The sequence below is a fragment of the Apodemus sylvaticus genome, chromosome 11 (assembly GCF_947179515.1).
Source record: "Apodemus sylvaticus chromosome 11, mApoSyl1.1, whole genome shotgun sequence".
NCBI classification, from domain to species: Eukaryota; Metazoa; Chordata; class Mammalia; order Rodentia; family Muridae; genus Apodemus; species Apodemus sylvaticus.
In genome coordinates, this window is record NC_067482.1 from 84,539,132 (window position 1) to 84,554,347 (window position 15,216).

Here is a 15,216-nt window from a genome sequence, read left to right on the forward strand (position 1 = left end):
AGAAACCTGTGCAAAAAGCTCAGCTGGGGGTGTTGAGCCAAGCTCTCTGGTTCCCAACACATTTGATCTATTATCTCTTTGCCTCAAAGTAGTACTCCTCTTCATGTCTGTCTCATGGAGATGTTGAAAGCAGTAAATTAAATAATCCATGTTAAGTGTGTCACCTGGTGTCTTGTGTGTTACTGTTACAATTCAAGCCATCTGATTAAAACAAAGCCTTGTCATTCTCTACAGAGGCAAGAAGGGTAAGAACCAGGAAAGTTTTGAATCAGCCATTCAACCTCCTGCCTGAGTAATACCAGACCTGACTTTCTAAATTCTTACTTTTTATTCAGTACACATTTATCAGTAGATTTGCAGAAAGGACCATGTGCATGTTTTCCTGTTCAGTCTTCTTCACCCATTTGCCTTCTGCTTTCTTCTTTGGGGAAAGTTGATGGCCAGAAGCTCTTAAGAGATATATGCTTAATGCTCCCTCACTGCAAAGAGCAGAGACATGCATCACACAGCTGGGAAAGATTTCTCTTAAAAGTGGTTCAGATAACAAGTACTTGGGAGTTTATTGAAGAGGAAAGCTTCAGGTTCCAAGAAGCTTCAATTTATTTGCTGTTCTTCAATAAATGATGTCCTTTCTACTACCATAGATCTTTCTGGTGGAGGCCATTCTGAAAGTTTATGGAAGCAGAGGTTCCATTTTAAAAACATCATGCTTTGCTTTTCTTACCAGATCACCAAGAGAAATCAAACTGGTGTGAAAATGTGTCCCTTTTCTGCTGTTTTATTGAGGTATCATTGTCACACACACACACACACACACACACACACACACACATGCACACTATTGAACCCTTCTGTATTGCTTGTTTGTGTATTGTTTAGGGCTGACTATTTGGGATTAGATAAGTTATCAGGAAGTTAGTCCCTGAAGAAAACTGATTTCCCCATTTCTCCGCAACCATTGATTGCAATGGCTCTCCATGTAGATGTTGGATCTTATAGAATGTTCCCCTTCTTTATTGATTAGAGTGCTGAGGTCATTATATAAGCAACCACTATGTTAAGATTTCATGGATGCAACATTCCTGTATTTCTAAAAGACATTATATGACAGCAGGATTTCAGGTATTCTTGCCCTTATAATCTTTCCTCTCCTGTAATGTGATGTTTCTGAACCTAAGGTATAGGTTGGACTGTATCAATTGGACTAGCTATCCCCCAGTCACTAATTCTCTGCATTGTGACCAGTTGTGGAACTCTGTAATAGTCTCCTTCTGTTGCAAAAATACAGTTTTTTTGTCAAAGGATGAGAGTTATACTTATCTGTAAATATAAGGATAAATGTGAGAATTTTGGTTTCTTTAAAAAACAAAAAATATTATGGGAGTGTTTTTGTTTTATTCCCAGTTTCTGAGAGTGTGTGATGTTTTGGGACTTTTCAGAAGATATACAAATGCTGGAGTCCCATATAAGGGGCTGGTTAGCCTGTTGGTGGTTGGGTGCTGTTGGTTGTGGTTTGTCAAGCAGTCATGTGCAAAGAGATGATAAAAATAAATCAGATATTCTGGTGGTGAAGATCAAACATGTCCTGTTTCCATCATCTTTTTTCTCTCTTACATAATGTTAGGGTGTTGAAAGGGAAGAAAAGTGGGATAGAGAATCGTGGAAGAAAATATACACGAAGTAGCCAAAAGTTTGGTTACAGATAAATATGTAGAATACAATTAAAAATTATGTTGGTATAAGAAAATGGCAGTAGCAGGTTCTCTTTTAGGGGCTATGTTGTTTCTAGCTATGAGTCACTGGACAGGTTTGCAATGGCAGGCCTGAATGAACACCTTAAGTATATTTAGACAGATAACAGTGACACTATTGTGTCACTGGGGATATCTGAGCAGGCTAGTCATTAATGGGGTCTCTAAGCTTTACATCTGGGTAAGATTGCTTTTCTTTCTTGATGACTTGCATAGTACCTTCCCATACTGTGAGTGTTAGTCTTCAGGGAGGAAGGAGACTTCAAGGGTAGTTTTATCTCGCTTCTTCCAAGTCCTGCCCAACATTTTTTCCCTTTTATTTTTAATTAATGAATTACTTTTAGACACTCCATATTTTACTCCCCACCCTGCTACCCCCATCCACCCTCTGACTGTTCCACATCCCATCTCTCCTCCCCTTCCCTCTGTCTCCAAGTGGATGTCCCCACCCCCTACCCTACCAGATCTCTAAACTCCCTCGGCCCTCAAGTCTCTTGAAGGTTAGGTGCATCATCTCTGAATGAACACAGACCAAGCAGTCTTCTATTGTATGTGTGTTGGGGGCCTCCTATCAGCTGGTGTATGCTGCCTGTTTGGTGGTCCAGTGTTTGAGAGATCCCAGAGGTCCGGATTAATTGAGACTGCTGGTCTTCCTCCAGAGTGGCCCTCAGCTTCTTTCAGCCTTCCCTAATTCAACAGTGGAGGTCAGCTGCTTCTGTCCATTGGTTGAGTGCAAGTATCTGCATCTGACTTTTTCAGCTGCTTGTTGGGTCTTCTGGAGGGCGGTCATGCTAGGTCCCTGTTTGTAAGCACTCTATAGCCTCAGTAATTGTGTCAGGCCTTGGGATCTCCCCTTGAGCTGGGTCCCATTTTGTGTCTGTCACTGAACCTTCTTTTTCTCAGGCTATTCTTCATTTCCATGTCTGTAATTCTTTCAGACAGGAACAATTATGAGTCAGAGTTGTGACTGTAGGATGCCCCCCCTCCCTCATTTGATGCCCTGTCTTCCTACTGGAGGTAGGCTCTATAAGTTCCCTGGCTTTACTATCAGGCATTTCATCTAAGGTTTCTCCCTTTAGTCCTGAGAGTCTCTCAGTACCCTGATCTCTGGTGCATTCTGGAGGGTCCCTCCAACCTCCTATCTCAGAAGGTTGCCTGTTTCCATTTTTTCTGCTGGCCCTCAGGGCTTCAGTCCTTTTCCTTCCCCCAATACCAGATCAGGTTCCCCTCTCCCCCCACACTCCCCTGCCCAGTCTACTTTCTCTCCCAGATCCCTCCCCCCTTCCCTCCCAACTTGTGATTACTTTTCTCTCCCTCCCAATTGGGACTGAGGCTTTCCCACTTGGGTACTTCAGCTTATTGACCTTTTTGAGTTCTATGGACTGTATCTTGGGTATTTTTTATATTGGGATTTTTTTTTAAATATCCACTTATTAGTGAGTATATACCATGCTTGTCCATTTGGGTCTAAGTTACCTCACTCAGGATATTTTCTAGTTCCATCTATTTGCCTGCCAGACTCAAGATGTCCTCGTTCTTAGTCACTGAGTAGTATTCTATTGTGTAAATGAACCACATTTTCTGTATCCATTTGTTGCAAGGGGGGGTGCGTGGCAGTGGCAGGTCTCCACACAAGAGAGCTCTGGCAGCCAGAGCCTGCATAGGGACAGGGGGACACTGGCAGGCCCATGCACTACTCTGGGGCAGGGCACCGGAGCACCCATAGAGCACAATAGAGCTTGGCTAGTGAGGGAGGGGGCCCTTGCTCAGAAGTTGGTGCCCTTCTGGCATGGGCCTCCCAAGAATATACTGAGGAAGCTGTTGGCCTAGAAGAGATTCAATCCTTCCCTGGTGGCTGGAAACGCCAAGGCCTGCTCCATGCTTCTAAGCAGCGGGTTTTGATAAGAAGAGACAGTTTATAGTTTTAATGCTTTATTATTAGAAGAGTAGAAAGAGAAAAGGAGATAGAGAAGAGAAAAAGAGAAGATAGAGGGATGAGGGATGGCCATGGCCATGTGGGAAGGGGGGGAAGAATAGCGAGGGGGGAACAGAGAGAGAGAGAGAGAGAGAGAGAGCAGAGAGGGAGAAGAGGCCAGAGAGGGGCGAGAGAGATAAGAGAGAGGCGAGAGTGAGGAGGGGCACGAAGCCTTTATTTATTTATTTATTTATTTATTTATCTATTTATTTATTTAATTTTTAATTTTTTTATTGAATATCTTCTTCATTTACATTGCCAATGGTAAAACCTCTCCAGATTTCCCCCCTCCCCAAAGACCCCCAGCCCCTCCTGCCACCTCCTGTCTCCACATATATGCCCCTCCACCTGACATACTCCCTCCCCTGCCTCCTCGTTGGTTTCCCTTTGTTAGGGCCTCTATTGAGCCTTTACCTGATCAAGGGCCACTCCTCCCACTGATGCCCAACAAGGCCTTTCTCTGCCACATTTTTGGCTGGAACCATGTGTGCACCTTGGTTGATGGTTCAGTCTCTGGGAGTCTTGGGGCATCTGGGTGGACAAAGTCATTTTTCTTCCCATGGGGCTGTAAACCCCTTCAGCTCCTCTGGACCACCCTCCAGATCCCCCATTGGGGACCCCATGCCCAGTCCTATAGTTGGTTGCTAGTTTCTGCCTCTGTATTTGTAGGGCTCTGGCAGGGCCCCTCTGGAGACAACAATGGCATGCTCCTTTTGGTATACACTTCTTGTGTAGTGTTGGGGTTTGGTGACTGTTTATAGGATGAATCCCCAGGTAGGGCAGTCTATGGGTGGCCTTTTCTTCTGCTCCACACATTGCCTCCCTTATTGCTCCTGTGAGTAATATGTTCTGTTTCTCAGAGGAACCAAAGCAGCCTCACTTAGGATAAAATGGCAACCAACAAATTGGGAAAAGATCTTTATTAACCCTACATCCGATAGAGGGCTAATATCCAGCATATACAAAGAACTCAAAAAGTTAGTCTCCAGAGAATCAAATAACCCCATTAAAAAAAAATGGGATACAGAGCTAAACAGAGAATTCTCAACTGAGGAAATTCAAAGGGCTCTAAAGCACCTAAAGAAATGTTCAGCATTCTTAGTTATCAGGGAAATTCAAATCAAAACAACACTGAGATTTCACCTTACACTAGCAAGAATGGCTAAGATGAAAAACTCAGGGGACAGCAGTTGCTGGAGAGGATGTGGGGAAAGAGGAACACTTCTCCATTGTTGGTGGGATTGCAAGCTGGTAAAACCACTCTGGAAATCAGTTTGGTGATTCCTCAGAAAATTAGACATAGTACTACCTGCAAACCCAGCTATACTACTCCTAGGCATATACCCAGAAGGTGCTCCTACATGTAATAAGGACACATGCTCCACTATGTTCACAGCTGCCTTATTTATAATAGACAGAAGCTGGAAAGAACCCAGATGCCCCTCAACAGAGGAATGGGTACAGAAAATGTGGTATATATACATAATGGAGTACTATGTAGCTATTAAAAACAATGAATTCATGAAATTCTTAGGCAAATGGATGAAACTAGAAAGTATCATCCTGAGCGAGGTAACCCAGTCACAAAAGAACACACATGGAATGCACTCATCAATAAGCAGATGCTAATCCCAAAGCTCAAAATAAACAAGTTACAATTCACCCAGCACAGGAAGCTCAAGAAGAAGCCTTCTTTTATAACAGGCTGGGTTACCTGGCAACAGGATTATGGAGTTAAGGAGTCAGCAGTCTGGGAGCATAGCTCATGGGTTCTGTCCCTTGTAGAATGTTCTACTGAGTCTCCGGAGTGAGCCTTGCTCAACCAGTCTACAGACTGCCCTACACCATATCCATTCTTCTTCTGTGGGACATCTAGGTTGTTTTCAGCTACTGGTTATCACAAATAAGGCTGCTATGAACATAGTAGAACACATGCCCCTGTCCTGCCCAACATTTTTGCACTGTTTTCAGCAAGAGTGTCTTATTTTAGATTTTAGGAGGCAAGCAGGAAAGTTTCCCACTGCCTAACCCTGATGCTTTGTTAGATAGTTTAAGGCTCTTGGGGTAGCATATCACCTTGTATCATATCCATTGGAAAAAAGGGGCATAAACATAAAATAATATTTCCTCTGTCCTTTGCAAACATCTTTAGCATGTCTTTTCCTCCTTCATTTATTCTCATGCTGTAATCCCCAGTTCATGTCCTGACACCACCCACTGTATCTTACTTCAAAGCACCTGTTATTGTTGCCTTCTCGAGAGCTTCTCAAGTTTGATTCATGTATCTGATATTGGGTACTTCCCTACACTGACTGACTGAATACAAATTCAGTAGATGTGTTCATGCTTGCCTGAATACCACCATCATCATCTCTTTGTCATGCCTTTGGATGTTTACATGCCTTTGGATTCTGTACACGCTGGCCGCTGTGGTCACACGGTTGCTCCCTCCATCATCCATCTGCTTTGACTGCCCTAATTTACCTTTGCTCCAACAATGCCTAAGAGCAGTCCTTTCCCCAGGAGTGCTTTCTTCACTGCTCACCTGTCTTTTCCCCTTTCTCCTATGAGGAGACAATTTAAATAGCCTTGGTTTATGACTCATTGGCTGATTCCAGTCTACAGTAAATACTCTGTTATTCTTATCGGTTTCCCTTTTGATGTTCCTGCTTCCGAATTACCATCCGCTCCTTGTACCTCATTTTTGTCTTCTTCACAACTCCCGTTTGGTTCATGTGGGTTTTTTTTTTTTTTTTCTGACTCTCTTGACTTTCCTAGTTGTAATTACTTGTGTCTCACTGAGTTTTCTGAAGATAACAATCTCCAGTCTTCTCACTCATGTCACCATTCTTCGTTACACTGAAGGCATTACTGGAAATTTACTGTGTGTATCTGGTGACATCATAGCTTCATGGACTCTCTCTTTGCTATCTCAGATCTGAATCAGTCATCTCACAGGACTGTCTTAATAACTACTTTTTGGAGGGAAACCTTTACCAGTCATTCAAGTGAATGATCTGGGGACATTCTACATGTGCACATATAACCTTGGCTATTCTTGGCAGGTGTATGCAATTTTTAGTGTGATATGTTTTTATTCCCAGCCCACAGAACTAGGGCAGGTCTGAGAGCTCTTTGTTTCTTTTTTGGGGGCAATTGCCCATATGTATTCTCATCCTACAAAGACATAATGGCTGTTTGTGAAGGTTTCTCTGTTGGTTCTCTGTAGGCATATCCTCAGGCACCCACCAAGGCAAAGAGTAACTGAGGCTTACAGAGTATCTGGCCTTTACATACTGTTTAAAGGCGTTTAATGGATGTTCTACAGCATGGAGAGTCTGGTTTGGTCTTTGTTGCTTCTAGCCTCACCAAAAGTTTCACAGAGCCCAAAACCTCAATGATTAAGGTAAAATAAGAAGAACTGCAACTAGTTGCAATAATTAAGGCCTCTTGTGTGGCCCTCTGCAGGAGTGGAGGAGTCAGGAACTAGTATGTGTTACTTCCCTTCCCTCTTCATTGTGAAGGAGGGAAGGGACCTCCCAGGCAGGATCTATACTCATAGCACACTAGCTGTCCATTCCTGTCTGTGTTTACAAAATGACCAACACTGTGTGTTTTCTTCCTCTTAGGATGAACCCAGCTCTGGGATGGACCCCTGCTCTAAGCGGTACCTCTGGCAAACAATAACACAAGAGGTTCGGGATGGCTGTGCTGCGGTACTAACCTCTCACAGGTGAACTGTCCCTCCTGATTGATAATTTCTGAACAAGGTTTGGTAGCAATGAGGTGACCCAAAGAATGGAAGGAAAAAGCCTTCATTAGTTTTCAGTCCCAAGAGCCCATTGGGAGATGGAATGGGAGATGGGAGAGGTTATGCCAGATGGCCAACCTCTATAGAGAAGCAGAGTTAGAATTGGAGACTTTCCGTGATTTGTATCCATAGATCCACCCTAGCTGTGACTGCACAGGTAAGGGCTAGACTCTGTCTGTCCTTTTTAAGGACACCCAACTCCTTTCTACCCAGGGCCACCCTGTTCCCACTTGTAAGTCATCTGAAAAGCATGCTCAACCTTTTACTGGATCTTATTACAGAATTAATTTTATATTTGAAATTCTCCATGAGGGTCCTCCTCCCAGATTAATGAAACACTTATGAATCATAGAGCAATACAAATGTAGATTTCATGTAACCATTACATGGAGAGGTATAGCATTTAGCTAATGACAATCCTGAAAATAAAATGAAAAAGTGATTATAAGTTTAGGCTTGATTTACTTCCATGTATAACTAAAATATTCTATGAATAAGGTGTCAAGAATTGTTAAGATCTGAAATTTGACTTTTATGGGCATTTCATATTGATGGAATTATATGACATATACAGATTTGTATTTGATCACTTTCATTTATAGAGTACATGTTTACCTAGATTATAGCATATTACAGTATGTTCCTTTCTTATCTGTGCTGAATAGTGCATGATTAATCATGATTAATACTTTTAGAAATAGGGCTGGCACTATAGTGCAGTGGGTAAAAGCGTTAGCTGGGAAAGTCTGAAGATCCAAGTTTGATACCCCAAACCTACATTTGAAGGAGAAAAACAAGTGTTAAAAGCTGTTTTCCAACCTCCATAAACATACATGTACCCATAATCACACACAGACAACAACAACAAGAACACACACATACAAATATAATAAATAAAAAATTAACAAATGTAAAGAGATTAACTGTGCATCCACACCCATAACATGTGGACATATTTATCAACACTTGTCTAGAGTGGAACATTTGCTATAGTAAGTAAACCCTCATAGACACCCAATATCATCATCTGAATCCATGCTTATAGTACCTTTCATCTTAGTTTTGGAAATTCCATGGCTTTGGAAAAGTATTCAATCTCAAAATCCATCCTTAGCATCCTATATTGCCTGTAAAGTTCTCCAGGCCTCTTCACACTTCCTTTGCCTGACCTCTGGCAAGCAGATAGTTTACTGTTTGTATAGTTGTACCTTTTCCAGCAGTCACACATCTGGAATCCCATACAAGCCTTTCAAGGCTGGCTTTGTTCCTGATTTCCGTCACGTTTTCTCCTGGTTTGCAAGCCCGTTGCTTTTCAACAGCAAGCAATATTCTATTGTCTGGCTGTGCTGCAGTCTATTTATCTGCTCACGTACTGACAGATGCTTTGATTACTGACAAGTTTGGGTAATTACGGGTAAAGCTGTTATAAACATCCATGTGCAGGTTTTTATGTGGATGTTTTCCAGACCTTTTGAGTAAATGCCAAGTAGCTTGATTGTTGGACTGTGCAGTGAGCTGATGTTTGACTTGAGAAGAATCTTCTTTTTCCTTTGGTGGTAATACAAATGGAACATAGAGCCTCACACACACTAGGCAAGGGTTTTACTACTGAACTATATTCCCATCCTTCATTTCTTTTGAGGCAAGTCATCAAACTTGTTAAGACTGGTCTTCAATTTCCTTCCTAGTTCAGGATGGACTTAAATTATGTTCGCCCTGTCTTAGCCTCCCAAGTCACTGGGCTTATAGATCTTCACCACAAGGTCCATATCATCAGTTATTTCTTGTTATTTTTTTTTGTGAACTTGTATTTATACTATATTATTTAGTTAGAAGATGTTATACATAGTGAGTATTGTTAGATTCTATGTTCAGGTCTCTTGTTGGATATATGATTTTAAATGTTTTTTCTCAGTCTGTGTCTGTCATTTAAAATATAAATAGTTAAAGTTTTTGATTAATTTTAACTGCTCTGTGTTTTTAAGCTTTGTACTTCAAAATTATAGCTAAGAATATTTTGCCCTGAATTCATGAGAATGTTTGTTCTAAGACAGAATAATACTGTTAAGTTTTTAATAATCTTTGCTACATTTAAATAAAAATAGCTAAAAAGCTAAAAATAGCTTAAAAAGCTAAAAATGTATGGTATATGAGAAGAGTTTCAACTTACTTTCCTGCATTCGTATAGTCAGTTGTTCCAGAACTGTTTTTGTGGGGCATCTGCTCGTTCCCCATTGTATTATTAGAGGTTTATTGTTGATAGCCTTCCTCTTCCCCGTTGGAATGTGCTCCTGCACCCAGCACACAGCAATGTCTCAATTCCAGGCCTTTCTGGGAGGCTCCACCAACAAACCCGGTTACTTCACCAGCTTTCTTCTTCCCCTACTGAAGTTTTGTTTCACTCAAAAATGTTTCTCAGTCTCCTCTGTGACTGGCTTCTGATACATGGTTACTTTAGAAATGTTCTTTAATTTTCAATATTTTTAGAAATTTTCCTAGTTTCTTTCTGTTGCTCCTTTGAATTTAACTTGGTTAAACTTGGCAAAAAGTTCTTTGTGGTTCCTATCATTGAAAATTTACTAGAAGTATATGGATTACCTATTACAGGGAATACAGTCTATTTTCCCTGTAACCTTTTTATTGAAGAATGGACACAGGAGATGACATTATAGCTATAAATACTGAAAATAAGTTTGCAGTTATTGGCATGTTTTAATATAATATTAAATTTAATAATATTTAAATTCTTATATTAAATATAATTATGATATTAAATTATAGTAATATTAAATATTTAATTGTCTGTTTTGTTCCATTTTCTTGCCCTGAAATTTATTCCAAGACTAGATGGTTGCTATAGATATGCAAGTCCTCTGATCCTTCCCTCTCCCTCTTGAAATTGGGTGTAGGTTTCTGGAGAATTTTTAATTTCACCTCCTGGTCTGCCCTCTCTGGCCCTAAGTGGCTGGCTTGTTGGTATATCTGGGCAGGGAGATAGTGGCCCACAACTTGCAGGTACAGATTGTCATCTTCTCACTGTACAGTGGGTTTTTGGCATCGTTCTTTCAGAGTTACATATCTCTGTGCCTTTGGTCCACTCCAGGAGTTCGGAAATGACTGTTTTCTTAAATATGTCCTGCTTTGAAGCTGGCTTTGGAGATCATTATTTGATTATTTCCTTACTCAGATGTATCCAGAAGTACCACATCTGAGTTTTTGTAATTTTGCTTCTCTTCCTAATGGAAAATTTTGCAGAAACAAATATATTTGATTTGTTATTTGACTTTATAATAATGAGTATATATTTTTGCTTTAGATGATCAGTTTGTTCTGGAGTTTCAGCAATTGCCCACTGATACACTGACTCTGCTTTCATCTATTGCTGGCACCAGGCTTGAGACTTAAAGTCTAACCATGAATTGTAAAAATGATATAATGATGAAAAATCTTTTTATTTCTCACAATATATACATAATTATTATTAGCTACTCTCTTCAAAACACCATAGATCATTGCAATATTTTCTCCTATGTTCTCCTATTCATTTGCTTTCACATTAATATTATACATTTACATATATATAGATTGATTTCTCTTAGATTTCTCCCTATTCATGGACTATAAAGACATGAATGACTCAATGTAAATGACAAGGGAGGCCTATATGATTCTGTGACTTTTTTATTAATCATTTTACTTGTTTATATTTCAAATGATATTCCTCTTCCTGGTTGCCCTTCCACAACCCCCCCATCCCATCCTTCCTCTCCTCCCTCTGCTTTGCCAAGTCTATGAGGGTGCTCCTCCATCCACTCACCCACTCCCACCTCACCGCTCTAGAATCCCCCTATGCATCAAGCCTCCATAGCACCAAGGGCCTCCCCTCTCACTGATGTCAGATAAGGCCATCCTCTGTTACATATGTATCTGGAGTCCTGTTTCCCTTTCTGTTTAGTCCCTGGGAGCTCTGGGTGATTTAGTTAGTTGATATTGTTCTTTGTGTGGGGTTGCAATCCCTTTCATCTCCTTCAGTCCTTCCCCCAACTCTTCCATTGGGGTCTCTGGGTTTAGTCAGATGGATGGCTATGGGTATCTGCATCTGTATAAGTCAGATGCTGGTAGAACCTGCCAGGGAACAGCTATATCAGGCTCCTATCAGAAAGCACTTCTTGGTATCAGCAATAGTATCAGGGTTTGGTGTCTGAGATGGGATGAATCCATAGGGTGGGTGGTCTCTGGATGGCCTTTCCTTCAGCTTCTGCTCCACTTTTTGTCCTTGCCTTTCCTTTGGACAGGGACATTTCTGGGTTAACAATTTTGAGATAAGTGGGTAGCTGCATCCCTCAACTGGGGACTGTGCTTATTTACTGAAGGTGGTCTCTTTAGGTTCTATCTCCTCTTTTTTGGGGATTTCAGCTAAAGCCTTTGCTGTTGGTTCCTGAGATCCTTTTACTTCCCCAGAATCTGGGACTTTCTAGTGTCTACCCCCAGTTCTTCATCCCCCACTGCTCTTTCTGTTCACAGATGGTCAGGAAATCAGTTCTGTGATTTTTATGCAATGTTTGCCTCTATATATTTCTTAACACACAGCATCTTGGGAAAACATGGGGCAGAGAATGGAAAGTCTACTTTCTCCTCACATACATACCCAGCGCTGATGCCAAAATTCCCGTATAGTGCTTTAAACCACAGTCCCAGCTCACCACATACCTGTACCAGGCAGGAGGACCATCCAGGCAGGGACATTCATGTTTACTTTGTTTTTAAGTAAATGTCCCATGGTTGATTTTACTGTTTCCACTTTCAGGCTATCTATAGTCTTTTTTTTTATAAAGAAAAAAAATCAAATTCTTTGCCCTCAGCTCTGGGCTCAGGTTTCGTTGGGCCAACATGTTAGCCACTTAGACCTGCTAAGCCTTTCACTTTGAGGTTGGAACTCATGCTGATAATGAGGTGGACATCTGTTTGTCCAGAATACATTTAAGAAAGTAACACAGGAATGACTTGATGTTCCTCCCACAACACAATCAGAAACCTGTTAAACACATGTTAAAGCCAAACTTGGATTAATTTTTAAACTTTGCTTACAGTGTCAAACTTTTGTAAATAACTGTTGTGTAGTACAACTTTAAAAGCCCCAGAATCATGTTAAAGTGTGAGCTGCTTAAGCAGGACTCTCTAGAGAAGCCTGCGAGGTCTCAGTGTGAACAGCTTTTTCTGTGTGCCTCCCAGTGTTCTTAATAAACTTTCTATTTCACTTCACCCTGATTCACCTGGAATTCCTTCCTGTGGAGTAGTCAAGGAAAGAGCAGACCCGAGTTGAGGTCTCTACAGAGCAGGGATGTCCTCAGGCTCCCAACGGCAGTCTTTGCTGGAGATAATCATAAATAAGGAGCTATATAACTCATAATTTGCATTTCCCAGTTCCTAGAATATGAATCATTGTCAAATATAATTTTCAAGATATATGGCATTTTTATTCCACTATCTATATATGAGATGACCCATTTTGAATTTTTGAAGGAACTATCTGTAATTAGCTACACACTTTATTGATTTGACAACTCATTATTTTCATTTTAAATGGAATAAAAGGGAAAGGACATTTACTTTACAATCCAGGACTTGGGATTGAACAACTCATGGTTTGTTGATTTATTTTTTAATTGTTTAGGAACTATTTTTTATTTGATATATTTTTAATTTACATTTCAAATGATTTCCCCTTTTCTGGCCCCCCACTCCCGGAAAGTCCCATAAGCCCCCTTCCCTCCTCCTGTTCTCCCACCCACCCCTTCCCCCTTCCCTGTTCTGGTTTTGTCCTATACTGCAACACTGAGTCTTTCTAGAACAAGGGGCCACTCCTCCGTTCTTCTTGTACCTCATTTGATGTGTGGATTATGTTTTGGGTATTCCATTTTTCTAGGCTAATATTCACTTCTTAGTGAGTGTGTATCATGATTGATCTTTTGAGACTGGGTTACCTTACTTAGTATGATGTTCTCAAGCTCCATCCATTTGCCTAAGAATTTCATGAATTCATTGTTTCTAATGGCTGAATAGTACTCCATTGTGTAGATATACCACATTTTTTGCATCCACTCTTCTGTTGAGGGATACCTGGGTTCTTTCCAGCTTCTGGCAATTATAAATAGGGCTGCTATGAACATAGTGGAGCATGTATCCTTATTACATGGTGGGGAATCCTCTGGGTATATGCCCAGGAGTGGCATAGCAGGATCTTCCGGAAGTGAGGTGCCCAGTTTTTTGACGAACCTCCAGACTGATTTCCAGAACTATTTAGTGTACTAAATTGGAGCTTTAATTTTATTAATTCTTCGAGAATTCCAGACAATGGATATGATTATATTCATCCTCCAGATCCTCCCAGATACCCATTAACAATTCTTACCTGTGCAACTTTGTGTCCCCGATTCTGTTTAATTCAAAAAGTCCAGTTTGTTGTGTTTACACGGTTTGCGGGAGTCTGGCTACCCACTGCAACATAGGTGACTTACTCATGGTCACACCATCTAAGGAAACCTACTGACTAGGCGTAGAACTTAATGACCACCCTCCACCTCCCTCCTGAGATTTTGCCTGGCTTGGGCTTTTGCAGGTTTTCTGCATACTGCTGTAATCACTGTGAGTTCATAGGTGCAACTGCCCTCTTTGTCTAGAAGATGCTGCTTCCTTCAAGACAGCAACAACCTCTAGCTCTGACCTTCTTCCCCATCTTCCACAATGGTTCCCAAACCTTGGCCGAGTGGTTGTGATATAGTCATGCCATTCAAGGATAAATATTCTGCAGTGTCTTTTAAATGCTAGTTTATTGGGTGCTGACACTCTTGTAGAAGACTAGGAGTTTGAATTGTCATCTTCTGTCTCCTCCAGAATTTCTTCTACCTCATTATGCTTAGAAAGTGCATCCCCATTTGTAAATCACTTCTGTATTTCTATTACCTGTGGTATGCTTGGGCTTCTTTTGTTCTAATGCCATTTCTCTGGTATGAATTTAGTGTGCTCCATCTCTGTAACAACCTATTCTAGTACAATCTTCCCTTACAAGTTTTTCTACAGCTTCCTTTCTCTAAGTAATTCTAAATTAAATTTTCCTTTTTATGGGGGTGATTGCATTTTGATTTGTATCAAATTGCATCTGCATATTATAATTTATGACTCATAGTTATAATAGCTATGAATATAAATCTTTATAATGCTATACTAATACTAAAATAATCTTATAATTTAAGTAAATTATAGTTACAAGGTAAAACTTTATTTCTAGTATTTTATATCATATGTTACATACTACTAAAATACGAAACTCTTTTAAAATTATAGATTTTACTTTAAGGAAATGTATTCTTTTAAATTTCCATAGATTGTTTTATTAAAATAGAATGGCATCACTTTCCACCTTTCTTGTCCTCCTTCTGGCCCCTCCCTATAGCCATAATACAGCCCCTCTCATGTCCCTTTGTGACTCTTAAATTGATAGTTTCTTTTGCTTTGATTATTATTGACACACTCATACAGATTTTGTATATCTCTGCACAAATATGTAAATAGAACTGATAAGTCCATCTTCCTTTTTATGTGCTTATGGTTCCTAAGCTGACCCCTTTGTGTTGGCTAACAAATAAGGGGACCCATATTTTATTCATTTTCAGCTTCCC

The 15,216-nt window shown here is 40.5% G+C and overlaps 1 protein-coding gene across 1 annotated transcript in view; it reads left to right on the top strand.

Moving 5' to 3' along the window:
* The window catches only part of Abca13 (ATP binding cassette subfamily A member 13), a 450,643-nt gene that overhangs the window by 378,002 nt on the left and 57,425 nt on the right, over window positions 1-15,216 (top strand). Inside the window, exon 53 of the mRNA XM_052199718.1 lies at window positions 7,356-7,459. Coding sequence (XP_052055678.1) covers window positions 7,356-7,459 — 104 coding nt within the window. The remainder of the gene's footprint in view (window positions 1-7,355; window positions 7,460-15,216) is intronic.